At 38.0% G+C, this 17,387-nt stretch overlaps 1 protein-coding gene across 1 annotated transcript in view; it reads right to left on the reverse strand.

Moving 5' to 3' along the window:
• Nucleotides 1-1,359: 1,359 nt before the first annotated feature.
• The window catches only part of eda (ectodysplasin A), a 40,003-nt gene continuing 23,975 nt past the window's right edge, over nucleotides 1,360-17,387 (reverse strand). Inside the window, 7 exon segments of the mRNA XM_079871594.1 lie at nucleotides 1,360-3,642; nucleotides 3,807-3,937; nucleotides 5,344-5,395; nucleotides 5,563-5,597; nucleotides 5,968-6,153; nucleotides 6,310-6,345; nucleotides 14,229-14,292. Of these exon segments, the coding sequence (XP_079727720.1) occupies nucleotides 3,382-3,642; nucleotides 3,807-3,937; nucleotides 5,344-5,395; nucleotides 5,563-5,597; nucleotides 5,968-6,153; nucleotides 6,310-6,345; nucleotides 14,229-14,292 (765 nt within the window). The 3' untranslated portion in view covers nucleotides 1,360-3,381.

Raw genomic sequence — 17,387 nt, forward strand, 5'->3', positions numbered from 1 at the left:
GGACAAAACTGCATCAAGAATAGACTGCTTATTGATCTCGCAATGGGCCATCAGTGCCCGAAACTGCAAACTGGAATTTTAATTGATGTGTATGCGAGTGCATGAATTAGTCGGGATTAGGATCAAACAAACCAGTTCTCCTTTCTTTGAATCTTTAATGGAGCTAGAATAATACAAATGCCTCACGGGGCTCCTAATCCGATCAACAAATCCTGCCATAATCGGAGGCCCAATCAACAGGTTTTATGAGCGTTGTGTGCTGTAAATAGGCGCCCTCACTGTAAACAAACCAATGAGATGCTCTTAGGTTAAAACAGGTCTCATATGAATCCATATAGAAGTGGGATGATCAAACACGCTTATGTATATTTATTTGATGTAGCTGTGCTTTTTCAAGAGAGGCTGAGACATGGACTCTTTCCATTTAATTTGACCTTTAGTTGACCTGTTGAGATCTTAAAATCTCAGCACAATACATTTACATGCACAAAATTCACATTAGGCCTATGACAAATGTATTCTTGGAAGTGTAATGAATGAGGAAACATGCAACATGGTGTGTCTGGAAGGTATTCTCTCCAAAATATACAGATGAAGTAATTGCACAGAAACCTAAAAGATTTCTGAATTTACTGTGGTTTTTATTGAGAAATGTTATGATGTATCTTATCTACCTCCATGGTTTCGAAATCAGTTCTTAGTGGACATGAAAGAAGGCCTATAGCCATCAACAGCACATCATACAGTACTGAGCAATAACAGCATCATGAATGACAGTGAGGTGTGAGATGCAGGATGGATCGTTCTGTTCACCTGTTTGAAGCAGTCAGGGGCTTGTGAGGACGAGTCCTTGCTTTCTGTCTCGTGCTCTTTGACTTAATTGTCCTGAGATTTTAGACAAAAGCTTAGCATCAAGAGTGTATCCTGTCTTTTGTATCTGTGCGTGTACAATGTAGACAGTAAGACAGAGGAATGTGGAAGCAGAGGTGACGAAACCTTCATGTTTGTGAAAGAATGACATTTTAAGGTGTTATTAGCCATTACGTCACCCCGCAGACCACTTAACACTGAATACACACAGGTAGAAAAGATGTTACACACATATGGAATAGCAATGAAGCCGACATGCGTTTAGTGAGATGGATTTGGTTCCTCCACTAAAACTTTTAATTAACACAAACTTACACGGATCTGACTTGAACTAAATTAGGCCACAAATATCTCTGCATATCAGAATCATACAGGCAGATACTGATGATTATTGAATTATGTGAGTGAAAAAGTTTTGTTTTTTTTGACACTAGGGGTCACTGTACTCTTTCTCTTGGAACATAGAAAATGAAACCACTGTTTAAAAACAATCTTTCAAAAACAATTTAATAGGACATAAAAAAAAAACCACACAAGAGAGCAAAATATCTTATGTACATATATACAGTCCCTGTATAGTTTACAAATATACATTATCTTCAGTAAAATAAAGACACTTGTATCTAAAACACAAACACACAGCAGAAACAAAAACTAAAACAAGCTGTTGGTTGGATGTGATGTGTAAGGGAAGAAAGAGAGTTATAAACAAATCTGTCAGAACAATCACATTCAGACTCTCCTGCTTTTTTTTTTGTTTTTTTTACATTTCCATGTGGAGACAGAGGAAACCTGAGGGCAGATTACCAGCTCCCTTTAGAAAGTTCCAGATAATTCCCACGGTTTTTTATTCCGAGACCTTTGAACACACAATAAAGCAGTTTGTTCTCACTCTGAGGATCTTGGATCTGATTCCTATTAACTAAACTACTCTCATGATTCAGTCTTTCTCTAAAACCCATCAGATCCACAATCCTGAGCTGTCAGTCAGGCGCTGGAGAAATCAAAAAGGGCTGATTCATGACTTTATGATTCATGGTTTTTATCAGTATGTGTTAGAGTCAAAGACAGAGGCTCAAATGTTCGGAATGGAACAATAGGTTACTGCTTACTGGATACTGTGCAGTATATACTGAATACTGCAACCTATTAAAAACAGTATAACAACGGATTATGAAACGCTAAATGTTTCAGTAGTATGCCACATTGTACCTCATCACATTGCATGCTCAATTTGGCAAGTTATTATCTAATGTTTTTTTTTTTTTTAATTATATTTTGTGTACAATATTATATTTCTCATCAAATCATGAGGATATTGATAGTATTTTGCATTGTGGGATACCAAGTTTGCTTCTCAAGAAACATTACTTATTACAAATGTTAAATACAGTTGTGCTGCTTGATACTTTTTCCAGGATATTTGATGAATAGGAAGTTCAAAAGAACAGCATTTATTTGAAATCGAAATCTTTTGTAACAGTATATGTCTTTACTGCCACTTTTGATCAATTTCAGGTGTCCTTTCGGATAAAACTGAATAAAAGAAATGATCGACCCCAAACTTTTGAACAGTAGTATGTATGTTAGTTATACTGCATGCACACTATATACTGCAGCAAAAGTAATAGTACGACAATATTCTATTCCGAACACAAGCCAAACTCTCAGTGCTACATTTACAATAGAGGAGCACTTCTGCCCTCTACAGGAGGCATATGGTATTGCATAATCAGGATGTCGATGGAAGAAAACATTATGAAATATCATTAATTTCAGTACCTGAACCACTGCCATGATATGCACACACTCAGTTTTTCATACAGGTAATGACAGTTAAAGAACAAACAAATTAAAATAAAATAAAACTGTCAGGATTTCACGACTTCATTTTAAAAATGGGCTTCTTGACTGTGTGTGCGCGAAAGATCAGATATAACTGAACATAGATATTCTGTTTTACATACATTGCCAACATCAGTGCTTATTTTAATAGAATAGTACACAGGTTCACTATTTATGTGGTGTTGAATCAAATGAAGTGTGTGTCTGTTACGACTGAGTATTGCTACTGGTGTCGGTTCCAGTCACTGAAATCACTGTAGGTGCACTTTCTCCATGTGCTAACGCTGGATGGGCAGTGTGTGTGCCTGAATCTACATACACACTGTGACGGCGCTGAGCTCATCCGGTCACACTGTTCATTCAGGAAACCAGTGTACCCATCTCATTCGTAAATAGACTGTTTGATTACTTGTGGTGCTAATGTTTGAGGACTAACAGAGGGTGTTTCAGTGCTCAGAGAGACTTGAATCTTTTTGTCAGTGTTGGTGATGCTACATAAGTCACGTTTGCCTGATGCTCGACAGATATGTTCATAAATTGCTGGCTGTAGATTGGTGGTGTCAATGGGGCGGGGATGGCTCAGTTGAGTTCAGTGGGTGTGGTCTGTGAGCTCATCAGCTCATGCACATCTAAAGAGCGTGATCTGCGTGTCTGATTAGGTGGACCTCAGGTGTGTCCGGCGGCCGGGGCGTCCCCTAGACGGATGCTGCCGAGGAAGGTGGTGTGGTTGCTCATGGAGATGGAGGTGTCTTCGTACACCATGCGAATGGAGATCCTCTGGCGTGCTCGCAGCAAACACACACCCGCGGTGTAGCAGGTGTTGAACTTGCGCTGGCCGGTCTCGATGCTTCGCGTGCAGCGCAAGAATGGAGTCTTATCTACCATCACTTCATAACTTGCTATGTCCGTGAAATTCAGGTAGTATACCTGTTGCACACACACACACACACAGAAAGCGAATTGGGATAATGGTTATTGATTTCTAATGTTAATATTGTTCAAATAAAATGTTTTTTAATTGTATTTGTATGAAATGTATACTGTATATGTTTGTGTATAAGCAGTAGAGTTAGTCCAGGGACTGTACTCACTTCTACCTGACTATATATAAAGTATGTTCCGTCAAGCAGGACTTCCAGCTCTCCAGAGCGCGAGTGCATTTTAAACACTCTCTGATGGATTGAGATCATTCTCCAATTCTTCAACACACCTTCTGACAAATCTCACAAACAGACACCAGTAAATACTCAATCATCTGTTATGACAGCAGCGACACATAATTAACACACATTCCCACTCTAAGGAGTTTTTACAGATTTCTACTAACATTTTCACTGACCCTTACACCCAAAAAAACTATACATTTCACATTAATAATCGAATTCTTAATTATTCATTTCTCTGCGTTTGGGAGTAAATAGTTACATGTAACGGAGTTACGTAATTTAATTACAAAATAAATGTAACTGTAATCTGTTAGACGCTGAGAAAAAAACGTCTAATTAAATCACAGTTACTTATGAAACCATTTCAAAGGGGGCTACATCTGAATATTTTCTGTAAAAAGCTAGAATTTGCTGAATAATATTAATTTGTTGATTTGACTGTTTTTGATGTGCACTATACTTCCTTCCATTTTAAGGCTGTTTAGTAATGCGATGCTATTCTGATGCTTTTGATTGATTTTCTTGATTGAATTTACAGCTCACCACGTCTGCCTATTACATCAATCCACATTGCCACCGAAAGGTTTCGGCTGCAACCTGTCTGAGAGTTGCCACCATGGCGAGTGATTAAAATGCTTTCCAGTGCTGGAAATTTAAAAATCATTTCATTCAAAAATCTGTATTTAACCTCAGAAAAATCTCAAAAGAAAAAAGACTGATTTTTTTAGTGGCTTAAAATATTATAATCTTAATTAAAGTGATTACTGCCAGACTTTCAAAATCCTTCATCAGTGTTGAGTACTGCGGTAAGGTTAACCCTGCCTGGTTTAAATGTTTGAAACAGCTGAAAACATTCGTTAGAAATGTAGACAAGTAATCAAATGTAATCAGTTACATTACTTTAATAAAGTAATTGAAATGGTTACACTAATTATTAGATTTTAAATGGGGTAAATCGTAATCTGTAAACTATTCCATTTCCAAAGTAACCTTCCCAACACTGATTATTCTGAATAATTAAATTATAATTTAATAATGTTATTATTAAACACACACACACACACAGTGTATTTTTTTTTAGTATCAAGGTTAAAAACTGTTGTGCTGCTTAATATTTTTCTGGATAATATAACGAATAGAAAGTTAAAAAAAACAGTATTTACCTGAAACATTATAACTGACACTTTTGGTAAATTTAATGTGTCCTTGCCGAATAAATATATTAATTTCTTTCAACAACAACAACAAACAATTACTGACTACAAACATTTAAACAGTAGTGCATTATTTTATCCCATCAAATGTTGCTTTTTTTTTTTTATACAAAGGCCAGCCGGCCATCCTTATAGTTGAACCCTTCGTACAGCCTACAACACGTCATGCCAACACACAATATCAATAAGCATTTTCACGAATATGGATGTAGGTGTGTGTATGCAAGGGATCATTATTTAACTCTTACCTTCTTTCACTTGGATAGTGGTTTCCTGACCTTGAAGATGCACCACAGCTGGCTACAGAAACATCACAAACATTCACAAATTCAAAAGCACGTTTAATGTACAGTCTTACACATGCTCATTATCATGATCTACACATCCAATCATCCTCTTTTTTACTGAGAGAAAGTAGCATGGCGAGATGAGCAGTGTGGTGGTGGAGGTCAGGACATCGCACATACCTGGGTCTCTCTGTGCTTGGCTTTATCGGCGCCACCTGTTGACACAAAGGGGAAAAGAAATTTGTTGCTTTTGGATAAAAAGCATCTACTACGTGACAAATTATTTACAATACTCTAAGTTTGAATCGTGTAATCGTAATGTGCTAAACAATCTTGAATTAACTGTAATTGTGGGCACTGCTTATGTCTTGCGCTATGATCTGTTCACACCAAGAATGAATGAATCTTTGCAGCAACAAGCCTTTCCATTTAAACACTGAATTCCTATGGATTGTGCAGCAATAAAGCAACATTTAGGTTGTCTTTGAAATGTTGTGTTGCTCTGTTGCATCGCTCTTGATGTGAACAGCCCTTTAAACAAGCAGCTTGCTGTGACTGCTTGTAGAGGCAAGTGTCTGTGTTAACCTGAAGGTCCCTGTGGTCCAGGTGGACCTTGTGGTCCAGGTGGCCCTGCGGGTCCAGGAGGGCCAGGTGGACCAGATGGACCCATTGCGTTACTGCCTGGGATCCCCGGGATGCCTGGAATTCCAGGTGGACCTTGTGGACCAGGTGGGCCTGGAGGTCCAGGAGCGCCAGGGGGCCCTTTCTTTCCTAAATAGAGAGAAAGAGAGAGAGGAATGCAATATCATTCTGACATAAATTGAAACAGTTAAAGCACTCAAAAAAAACAAAAAACTAAAAAAGAAGCAAAACAAACCACCTCAAAACTGCCACTCAATTTTCAAATAACAGTGAAAATGAAATTACCCTTTTTCCGCTCTCCTTTCCTTTTTCCGCTATTTTCTGCAAAAGGGATAAGTGATGATCAGTTGGAAATGTATCATTTTACATTCACAATTGCATTTTCCCCCCTCCTGAATGTCTGCTTCAGATTCCAGAAAAGATGATTTATTCAAAGAGACTGTTTATTTGCTTCACACACACACACACACACACACACACACACACACACACACACACACACACACACACACACACACACACACACACACACACACACACACACACACACACACACACACGTAAGTATGTGTATGCATGTATGTTTTGCTTAATAACATTTTTCACTGAACAACAAACTATAATACAATTGAAGCAACATATGTAGACCCAACAGTCAAACCACATCTAGTAAGTGTGTTTGTGCGTGTGTGAATGTGTAACAAATCGTAACAAACCTACACACACACACACACACACACACACACACACACACACACACACACACACACACACACACACACACACACACACACACACACACACACACACACACACACACACACACACACACACACACACACACACACACACACTCTCAGGAGACAGATCTGTGTTCCTAAGGCCTGAGGTCACTCCTGTGTTTGTGTTGGCTAGTATTCAGGGGTCTTTTTTTCGCAATAAAACTACTTCAACTCATTTGTAAATGACTGCTGCTTTAAGTGTGTTGTCTGGTGAGCTTCGCACGCGATATCTATTTTTCTCAAAACACAGAATATCAAAAGTGAAGAGAAACAACTTGCTGGCTTTAATCTTTTCCTGTAATCTTCCTTTTTTCTCATTATATGAAAAACAACAGAAGGGGAGAGGGAGCTTAAATTTGAATGAAGACCAACAAGCACACATGTGACCCTGGATCACACAACCAGTCATAAGTCGCACGGGTATAAGTGTGGCAATAGCCAACAATACATTGTATGGGTCAAAATTATCGATTTTTCTTTTATGCCAAAAATCATTAGGATATTAAGTAAAGATCATGTTCCATGAAGATATTTTGTAAATTTCCTACCGTAAATATATAAAACATTTGTTTTTGTGAGTGAATGCAGCAGAATCGCAAACATAAATGGACAACTTTAAAGGCGATTTTCTCAATGTTTCTATTTTTTTGCACCCTCAGATTCCAGATTTTCAAATAGTTGTATCTCCCAAACATTGTCTTATCCTAACAACCCATACATCAATGGGAAGCTTATTTATTCAGCTTTCATATGATGTATAAATCTCAATTTCAAAAAATTGACCCATGTGACTGGTTTTGTCATCCAGGGTCACATATATAAAATAAAACATGCACAACAAAAAACAAACATGACACGTAATAAGCATGCAAAGTCCCTGTGTCCTTTGATGAAAAATTGATGTTTTTGTACATTTTTAGTGATCAAGGAAGTTCTGTTTTTTTTTTGCCAACCATATAATTTTTTACTTAAGTGTATCAGTTGCCAGGTTTTAAAAGCTTAAGATAAAATAAACATGCATATAAATTTAATTGAATTTCGCCCTCACAAAATATTCCAGTCTGCTTCACAAACCCTCAGTTTGTGTTTGCAAAACCTTTGTTATTATCTACATAATTCTTACTACTACTCGAAAAAATGTCTTCATCAGAAAATGTTTAAATGAAAAGACTCCCAGATGTAATGTTTGTTTGACAGAGTGAATGTACTCCCTCTGGTGGTGACGGTGAGCTTCAGAGAAGCATCAGGAAAATTCCATTTTTGTAGTTGCAACTTTTGACTAATTTTACACAAGAATATAAATGCAACTGAGATCATATTTTAGAAGTATTTTAATCATATGATAATCACAGTAGTAAATGCTTTTTACTGTTGAAAAACATCCATAAAAAAGAATTGGTCTGCATGTGTGCACGCGCATGTTTGCACGTTCGTCAAAAGAATTTCAAGGGAGGGTTACTTGACAGTGGGTATGTCTGTGTTTGTTTTAAATAGGAGGATAAAAAACGAGTGTTAAAAGTCTTTAATGAATGGAACAAATTAGCATCAAAGACAGACAGTATTGGAACCATATTTCACACCAAACATGCAGCTGCACACACAAACACACTGAACACCAGCTGTACATTCACAAAGTGCATGTTTATGAGGCCACAAAGTGAGTGAGTTTGTGTATGTCCATGTGCAAGTGCTTTGACCCATGAATCTGAGAAGTGGGAAGAAATTAGTGTGACTTTTGATCACAATAATGGATTAGAAATGGCTTCCTTATTAAATAATCATGCGCTTCCATACAGTTTGGCACTAGAAGGAGAAACTCATGCATCAATACTTGTCTAACAGTCTGATGGTTTGGTTTTTACACTAAAATCTAACCAGTTAAAATTTGTTGTCAACATTTCATGGAAATTTAGTGGAACAGAATTAGAACTAAGCCATAAAAATCAACTTTAACATGAGTTATGTGTGTGCACGCTCTTCAAAATGAGCTCACGGCGATGAGTGAGGTCTATAGTTTCAAACACGCACATTGAGCTGTATGCAATATCCTATATGTCTACATAACAGTATGTAAGAGATTTATTAACATCCATACACTGCTGTCAAATATACAGAGATTTACAGCTCAGCATATTACAGGCATTGTTTCCTGAGGTCATCTGCGGCACACTTGAGTGCGCCATTCTACTAGTGTGTGTAAGAGAATTTAATGTGCAATTCAGTGTTAATTTAGTTGACAAATAAGTCAAAGTTGACGTCAACAACATTTTGTCACTGACGAAAATGAGATGATAACTAAATAAAAAAACAGTTTTTGATGGCAAAAACTATAACGAAAATCTATTGACCTTTTCGTCAATAAATAAGAATGAGATGAAAATGTTGAGCATGGATGATTTGCGAAAAAGTTTAAATCCTACAATTAATCTCTTTGCATGGTAGGGAGGTTAAATGTGCATATTTGAATGGCAAAGTTCCCGACGGGTTAATAGCATACACTTGCTGCATGTCTTATAAAACGTTTAAAAATATCTGTGAGAAAGAGAAAAACAAACATATGAATAAATTTCACGTCAAGAAAAACAAGACCATTTATAAACCGTGTCGAGCGACAAGCGTCGGGAAAACAAATAAATGTAAAATACAATACAATAAGGGCTCGAAAATAAGGACTGCACCATGGCCCGGGACAGTTGAAGGAATTGACAAAAAGTTTATCATGCATCTGCACGTGTTTTGCTCATTTAATCAATAAAGCAATTTTAAGCTATTCAAGTGCAAGAAGACGTAAAAGAGAACTCAGTTCGGGACGGTTTACTGTGTGCTCACACAAAGCACTCTCTTGGACAGTGCGCGAGTGCTGAATTGAGATTGTGCTTGAAAGGACAAACACAAAAAATTAGGGCTGTCAAACGATTAATCGCGATTAATCGCATCCAAAATAAAAGTTTGTTTTTACATAATATATGTGTGTGTACGGTGTATAATTATTTTCTATATATAAATACACACACATGCATGTATATATTTAAGAAATATTTGCATGTATATACTGTGTATATATATTTATATTATATATAATTTATATTATATATAAATATTTTATATATAAATAACACATTTTTCTTAAATATATATGCATGTGCGTGTATTTATATATAGAAAATAATTATACTCCATACACACACATATATTATGTAAACACAAACTTTTATTTTGGATGCGATTAATCGCGATTAATCGTTTGACAGCCCTACAAAAAATATATCAAACTGTGAGAATTAATTTAAACATTTGGTTATGTCTTGTTGTGAAAATAAACAGTTGGGAGAAAATCGGATGTGTATCTTTGGATCCGTGCATTAATTCTTAAAGTTTTAGAAGCCTGAACTAGCTGCTGTCTGAGTCCTTAAAGGAGAACTCCGGTCAATTTTAACATTGAGCTCATTTTTTTGTACATTTGGAGTGCTGTCAATACAGAGAACAACGACAAAAATCGGTGTTGCCTACACCGTGTTATCCTCTTTTTAAAATTTGCACCCTGTTGACTTCAATGGGGCAAGTTTTAAACCTGCTTTTAGCCTCTTAACATCCTTGATGTGTCATTACAAGTGCACAGGTCATGTGAGTGATTCCTTCGGAGTGAACGCAGGTCAATCTGACTGCAGTAGATGTGAAAGATATGAATAAAAATGATGTTTATTCAGCCAGCGCTCATACCTGTATTTACATCCTGTTTTCGGTCGAAGTCCATAGTAATCGATTGTCGAGTTCACGCGCGTGATCATAGGTACTAAACCAATGCGCGTGAACTCGACAATCGACTACTGTGGACTTCGACCGAAAACAGGAAGAAAATACAGGTATGTGCGCTGGCTGAATTAACATCACTTTTATTAATATCTTTCACATCTACTGCAGTCAGATTCACCCGTGTTCACTCTGAAGGAATCACTCACATGGCTGTGCACTTGTAATGACACATCAAGGATGTTAAGAGGCTAAAAGCAGGTTTAAAACTTGCCCCATTAAAGTCAACAGGGTGCAAATTTTAAAAAGAGGATAACAAGGTGTAGGCAACACCGATTTTTGTCATTGTTCTCTGTATTGACAGCACTCCAAATTTACAAAAAAATGAGCTCAATGTTAAAATTGACCGGAGTTCTCCTTTAAATGTTAATTCAAACAACAAAAGAAAAAGAGAAAATCACTCACTGCTCTTGATTGAGCAACTTTAGTAGCTTTAGTAGCTTCCACACTGGAGCCGAGGGAGTGCAGAGTTGGGGCGGAGCCGACGGGCTGACAGGTAGAGGTGGAGTCAAGGGCCTGGGGGACCGAGGTTAAAGGGATAGTTCACTTTGAAATAAAATTTTGGTATGTTTTAGCTTACCTCAAGGGCATCCAAGATGTAGGTGTCTTTTTTTCCGCAGTAGTTTCAATTTTGATATTTTTAGGTCAAACCGTTCTTGTCTCTCAGTCATTTCATGCAGATCTATGGATACTGTCTCAAAGAGCATGCACAAAGTCCAAATTAAAACAATTCCCCATCGTCCAAATCAAACAATTCCCCATCGTAAGTACACATTGATGGCCTAAGACACGAAACGAGCGGTTTGTGTGAGAAAACGAACAGTATTTATATCGTTTTTAGCTCTTATAACACAGCCGCGTTCAAATGATCTGAGGGCTCGGGCGGGTATAGATATATACACTAGATGTCGCCTTCGCTACTGCAGTTCATTGGAACGAAACCGTAGCCAAGGCGACATCTAGTGTATATATCTATACCCGCCCGAGCCCTCAGATCATTTGAACGCGGCTGTGTTATAAGAGCTAAAAACGATATAAATACTGTTCGTTTTCTCACACAAACCGCTCGTTTCGTGTCTTAGGCCATCAATGTGTACTTACGATGGGGAATTGTTTAATTTGGACGATGGGGAATTGTTTTAATTTGGACTTTGTGCATGCTCTTTGAGACAGTATCCATAGATCTGCATGAAATGACTGAGAGACAAGAACGGTTTGACCTAAAAATATCAAAATTGAAACTACTGCGGAAAAAAAGACACCTACATCTTGGATGCCCTTGAGGTAAGCTAAAACATACCAAAATTTATTTTCAAAGTGAACTATCCCTTTAAGCTGGGGAATCCACATCATCGGGAAGCCCGAGATGAAGCTGAGCTGCTGTATGGAGTTAGCGGTGGGGTCAGAGCACAGGAGCTGGACGACACCAGTGGAGCCGGCGCATCCAGGGGACTGGACTGGACTGGACGGAACCAGCGAAGGAAATGGGACCAGGAAGTCGGGCGGAAAACTTTGGAGGAGGAAGGTCTCAGGATGGGAACGGAGCATCCAGACAGCCGGATGAGACCGGCAGGGAAGTCGTTGAATCAAGGGTGGGGACTCGGGAGGGAACTGGATTCGTGGACCTCAGGTCCGTAATGCAGTGGTTCACTACTGCCTCTGGGATGGATTGGACAGCACACCTCGACTCCGGGATGGCCCAGGTGGTCGGCTGTAGTGTGTGGTCTGAGGTAGGCATGGGCTTGGGCTCCTTTTCTGTCTCGCAGATGGTGATAGAGGAACCGATGTGCAGCAACACCCACCCCAGGTACTCCACCAATGTGCTCCGCTCACAGAGGAGGAGGAGACGCAGTGCTGGTAAGTCCATTTATTTTTGTGCTTTTAAGGTTGGTTATACTGTTACGTGTTGTAAGCACATAAACTTACAACATTTACAGTCTTTAATGACGAATGCTGGAAATTGTTAATAAACTCAAGGAAATAACACATTACATACAGGCAATAACCAACAGAGGAGTGAACTGAACAGGGAGTGTATATGCAGGAGATAACAATGAACTAAATAAGACACAGATGATAATTACAAGTAACCATAGAAACAAACAGGGAAATAATCAGAAACCAAGGAAACTGAAACTAAACAGAGCAGGAAAACAGGAACTAAGGGAAACAAAACAGAACATCAAAATCCAAGTCCATAACCGTGACACTTACTGTGTTTTTGACATGCACAACAAGAGTAAAGCCAATTTTGCTATTCTCAATACCAGCTGAAACACAATAATTGCCTTTTGTGTTTATATTGATAACTTGCCAAGATAGGCATTTTGACCAAAAAGTGCATTAGACTGTTCACACGCGGTCACATTACCACAAGGTAATATAGCACAACTGTCTAGTGCTGAAATGGGGCAGTTCATGACAGTTTATGGGGGTAAAACAATACCAATTCCTCTCAGACTTCCTTTTTGTAATAGGACAATTACAGTAAGTGTTGTCTTGCTGACCTCCGCACCACAAAAAAGTTATTATTATATAAGAGCCCATATTTTAATTTGTAGGCTGTTATCTCAGAAAAGATCTCAGGCAAAAAAAGACACACTAGTCACACACACATAGTCAAGCTCTTTTAAGCCAGCGAACAATAATAATAATGTATAATATATAATTATAGTATAATAAAATAGTACTATTACTAGTATTGTATGATAATACTAATGATAAATATAACAATTATAAATGTAATTGTTTGAATGAAAAGTTGAATACGACAAAAGTGGACCAAAGAAAGATTTGTTTTATTATTTAAAATATTATTATTCTTGTCATTCTACCAATGTGAAATATAAAGCTATACCACATAATCTATAGTATAATTCCCTTCCTGATCCACATTCCACATTCATTTAAAAGAAGTACATATTGTTAGTTAACATGAAACTGCTTTATATCATATACTGTATATCGTATCGGTCATCAGTAACCTTGCTCTCTAGACATCTGCTTTAGCAGTGGTTGCGATGGCATCTATGTCTAGTATGCATGCATGTTATCTGTGTTGTGTCGGTATTTGCTTTGGCACATGACGCACACAGGTGCAAAAGCTGAAACAGTAGAACTCCCGATTAGAGCCAGTCACTGCACAGCACATAATCAAAGCCAAAACCACCTGCCAATCAAACCGCTGCCAACTGGAGCCAATCATGGCAGTGGAAAGCGGAGTAGGTAACCAAAGCTGGAGTCGGCAAATGAGAAAGAGAGAGAGAGAGAGAGAGGTGCAATATTGCTTTGTTAGAAGCTACTAGAATGGAAAAAGGAGAGGGATTTCACATATAAACTACTGGTGTGCGCAGCATAGCCCAATAATGAGTAAGATGGAAGGAATGAACGAGGGGGAGAGAGAGAGAGTGAGAGGTAGCATGATCAAATGAAGGAAATGCATCTCGTTCTGAACTCTAAACCACATCAAAGAGAAATGCTGGCAATCTCTCAGGCTTTATACTTTACACACACACACACACACACACACACACACACACACACACACACACACACACACACACACAATATAAGCTCTGAATTTCATGAATACCAACAACAGTTTTTTTTTACCTGAACGTTTGGTACGATGAATGACTCTCTCCAGCCCTCTTGTGTGCTCATCCCTCCATCTGCTCTGTGAAGATGAAGGAATACGTTTTTTTTTTAATACAGTGCAGAAGAATAAAATTAATTCATGGAGCCATTTCAAAGCATTTTACATTTTAACTCCAGCTTGAGTTTGGGCCAAGACATGATCAATGACATTAATCCACTTCTTCATAAAATAAATGTCACCATGTAAATTAAACTACACATGCATACACACATACACACACACCTCTGCTAAAAAGACAACATATTATGAAGAATGTGTGTGTGTGTGTGTTGAGAAACCCTGTGGATTTACAGCAGTAAGACATTCCATTTGTATGATCTAGCACACAAACACACACACACAAAATCACGTAAACATAATGAATTATTTAGAAAGGAAATACTTTTCTTATCATTATCTCACATATGACCAGAATAATAGCTCTGCATGCCTAAAGCACGCACACACACACACACGCACGCACGCACGCACGCACACACACACACACACACAGCTTATCATAGATCCTATATTCAGGGATAACTATCAGGTCAGGATACTTCAGGTCAGTCTGGAGTTCCCATGTGTGTTTATACACAGTGAATGAAAGGTTGAGAAAAGAGAAACTCTGGGTCAGTTGCAGTAGCACATATCTGTGTCTGTGTCAGTAAGACAGAGAACATAACCCTGTTGCGCTTCACAGTAGAGTCACGTTACAAGACCTAGACTGCCATTGTCATCTTCATTGCAGTATTGTTGAAGGGAAAGGAGTCTGAATTCACACACACAGACTCATTGAGCGGGGTTAGCGGGGTCATGCAGCTGTGTCTGGGTAAAATTTGTGTTATTTATGTGATTAGAGAAGCCACTAAATCACAAAGTTCAGCCCCAGAGTGCATTGGGTGTCATGTGTATTCACGTATCCATCTAAAACATTGACGTGCGAGCGTGAACATGAGTTTGTGTGTGTTTTACAAGTAAGATGACACTTTTAGATCTGTAAACACCTTGCTGTGTTTTTTAATCCACTGTGTGTTTGAAATCAGACACTGTACACCCGTCTTCCTGCCAGAGGATGTTCCAGCCTTTGGACATGATGTTCTGGCTCAGAGTCTCTATGTGTGTGTGTGTGTGTGTGTGTGTGTGTGTGTGTGTGTGTGTGTGTGTGTGTGAGAGAAAGAGAGAGAGAGGATTGAAAACATTTCTCCAAGCTTACAATGATCTGCTTATTTACGAATACGATCAGCAACAAAAGAAAGAGTACGCAGGTTAAATTACATGTACTTTAGGGACCAAACAGACCCTAGAAGTTAGCCAAATCTGACAAAACCTGCATTTGGGGACATCCAAGTCGCCATCCTAACTAAATGGGATTTAAATAATGTGTTTCTAATATTAAACATGCAAAATGTTTTCTTTTAGGCGTATGGTTTGGGTTAGTGTGCAGCAATTATAATTAGCTTGAAATATAAACAGTAGAATTCTATGGTATGTCCTCATTTAGCAAGACGTGTGTGTGTGAGAAATAGATTTGTGCAGTCTAGACCTTGTAACTCGAGTCTAGTGCGAGACATCTCATCTGTCTCTTTTACACACACACATACACACACACACACACACACACACACACACACACACACACACACACACACACACACACACACACACACACACACACTAAATGAAATATTGTACCTCTTTTAACTGCACACCAACCTCTTTCTCTCTTAACGTAATTACAAACTTTGTCTTACTGCATTATCATGAGAGATGCACAGTGGTATTATTTTTAAGGTAACACTTTACAAAAAAGTTGTTCTTTGTAAATGTAAAGAAACTGATCAAACCTTACAGTAAATACATGTATAATATTACAAAAGATTTCAAATAAATACTGTTTTGAACCCATTATATAATCCAGTAACATTCAAAACATGGATCACAGCTTCCACAAAAATATTAAGCAACACAACTGTTTTCAACACTGACAATTCTAAGAAATGTTTCTTCAGCAGCAAATCAGCATATTAGAATGATTTATGAAGGATCATGTGACACATGATACAGTACAGCTTTGCCATCACAGGAATACAATTACATTTTAAAAGATATTACAATAGAAAACAGTTATTTAAAATTTCACACTATTACTGTTTTTACTGTACTTCTTTCAAAAACATAAAAAACTAAATCTTACTGACTACAATCTTTTGAGTGGTAGTGTACCAAACACATGAACTAATATGAACGAATTGAACCTTATTGTAAAGTGTTACCAAAACACACTAGAGGACACAAAAGCGAGAAAGAGAGATTTGTCTTTTCGACCACCCACAAACCTGATTGGTCAAATGCTCCATCAAGCTAAAATTGCTTCCCTCAAACGTGTGTCCGCATGTGTGTACATTTCTTTGTGCTTGTAAAACATGAGATTGTGAACAGATAAACGCTGCTGCATGATGAATACGCGCATGTGATTAGTTTGTCAGTTGTCACTGAGGACAGATAAACTCACACCCTCATCCGTACACACATGTAGACTCACACATACACATGTGTTGCTCTGTAACAATATTTATAGTAAGGGTACACACTGTATGAGGCCTAATTTATTTCTGTTTGAATTGTATGACATAGCGTGTTGAAGAAGTTGTGTATGTGTGTGGTCTGAGCTAACGGTAGCATCTATTCCACTCATACTTATTTTGACATTTTCCATTCTTTCCGCTGACAGCCAGAGAAAAACGACCTTTTTAATCAGTCTGACCACACACACATACTCGCAACACAAACACAGCACAACAAAAGAAAGCGTGTGTATATCACATTAATACACTGCACTTTATTTACATTTTTATTATTTTTCTGAAACACTAGGGGCAATTTTTTTCCAAAAACTTTCCCTCTACATAAACAGTTATAACCTGCTGTTGACCTGTTCAGACAATCTTCAGATTTAAACACTTCTCACAATGTAATTAGGGCTTCTTATTCCCCTGCAGGTCACTTATTACTTGGCTATTAACTGGGTCCAAAATGCTATATGTTTGCATCAGAACTCTGGAGTAAAGCACAGCAACATCTCAGTGTTAAATATTTGATTTGATTCTGATTCCCAAGCTTTCTTTCAATTT

Source organism: Squalius cephalus, assembly GCF_949319135.1.
Source record: "Squalius cephalus genome assembly, chromosome: 5".
Classification (NCBI taxonomy): Eukaryota; Metazoa; Chordata; class Actinopteri; order Cypriniformes; family Leuciscidae; genus Squalius; species Squalius cephalus.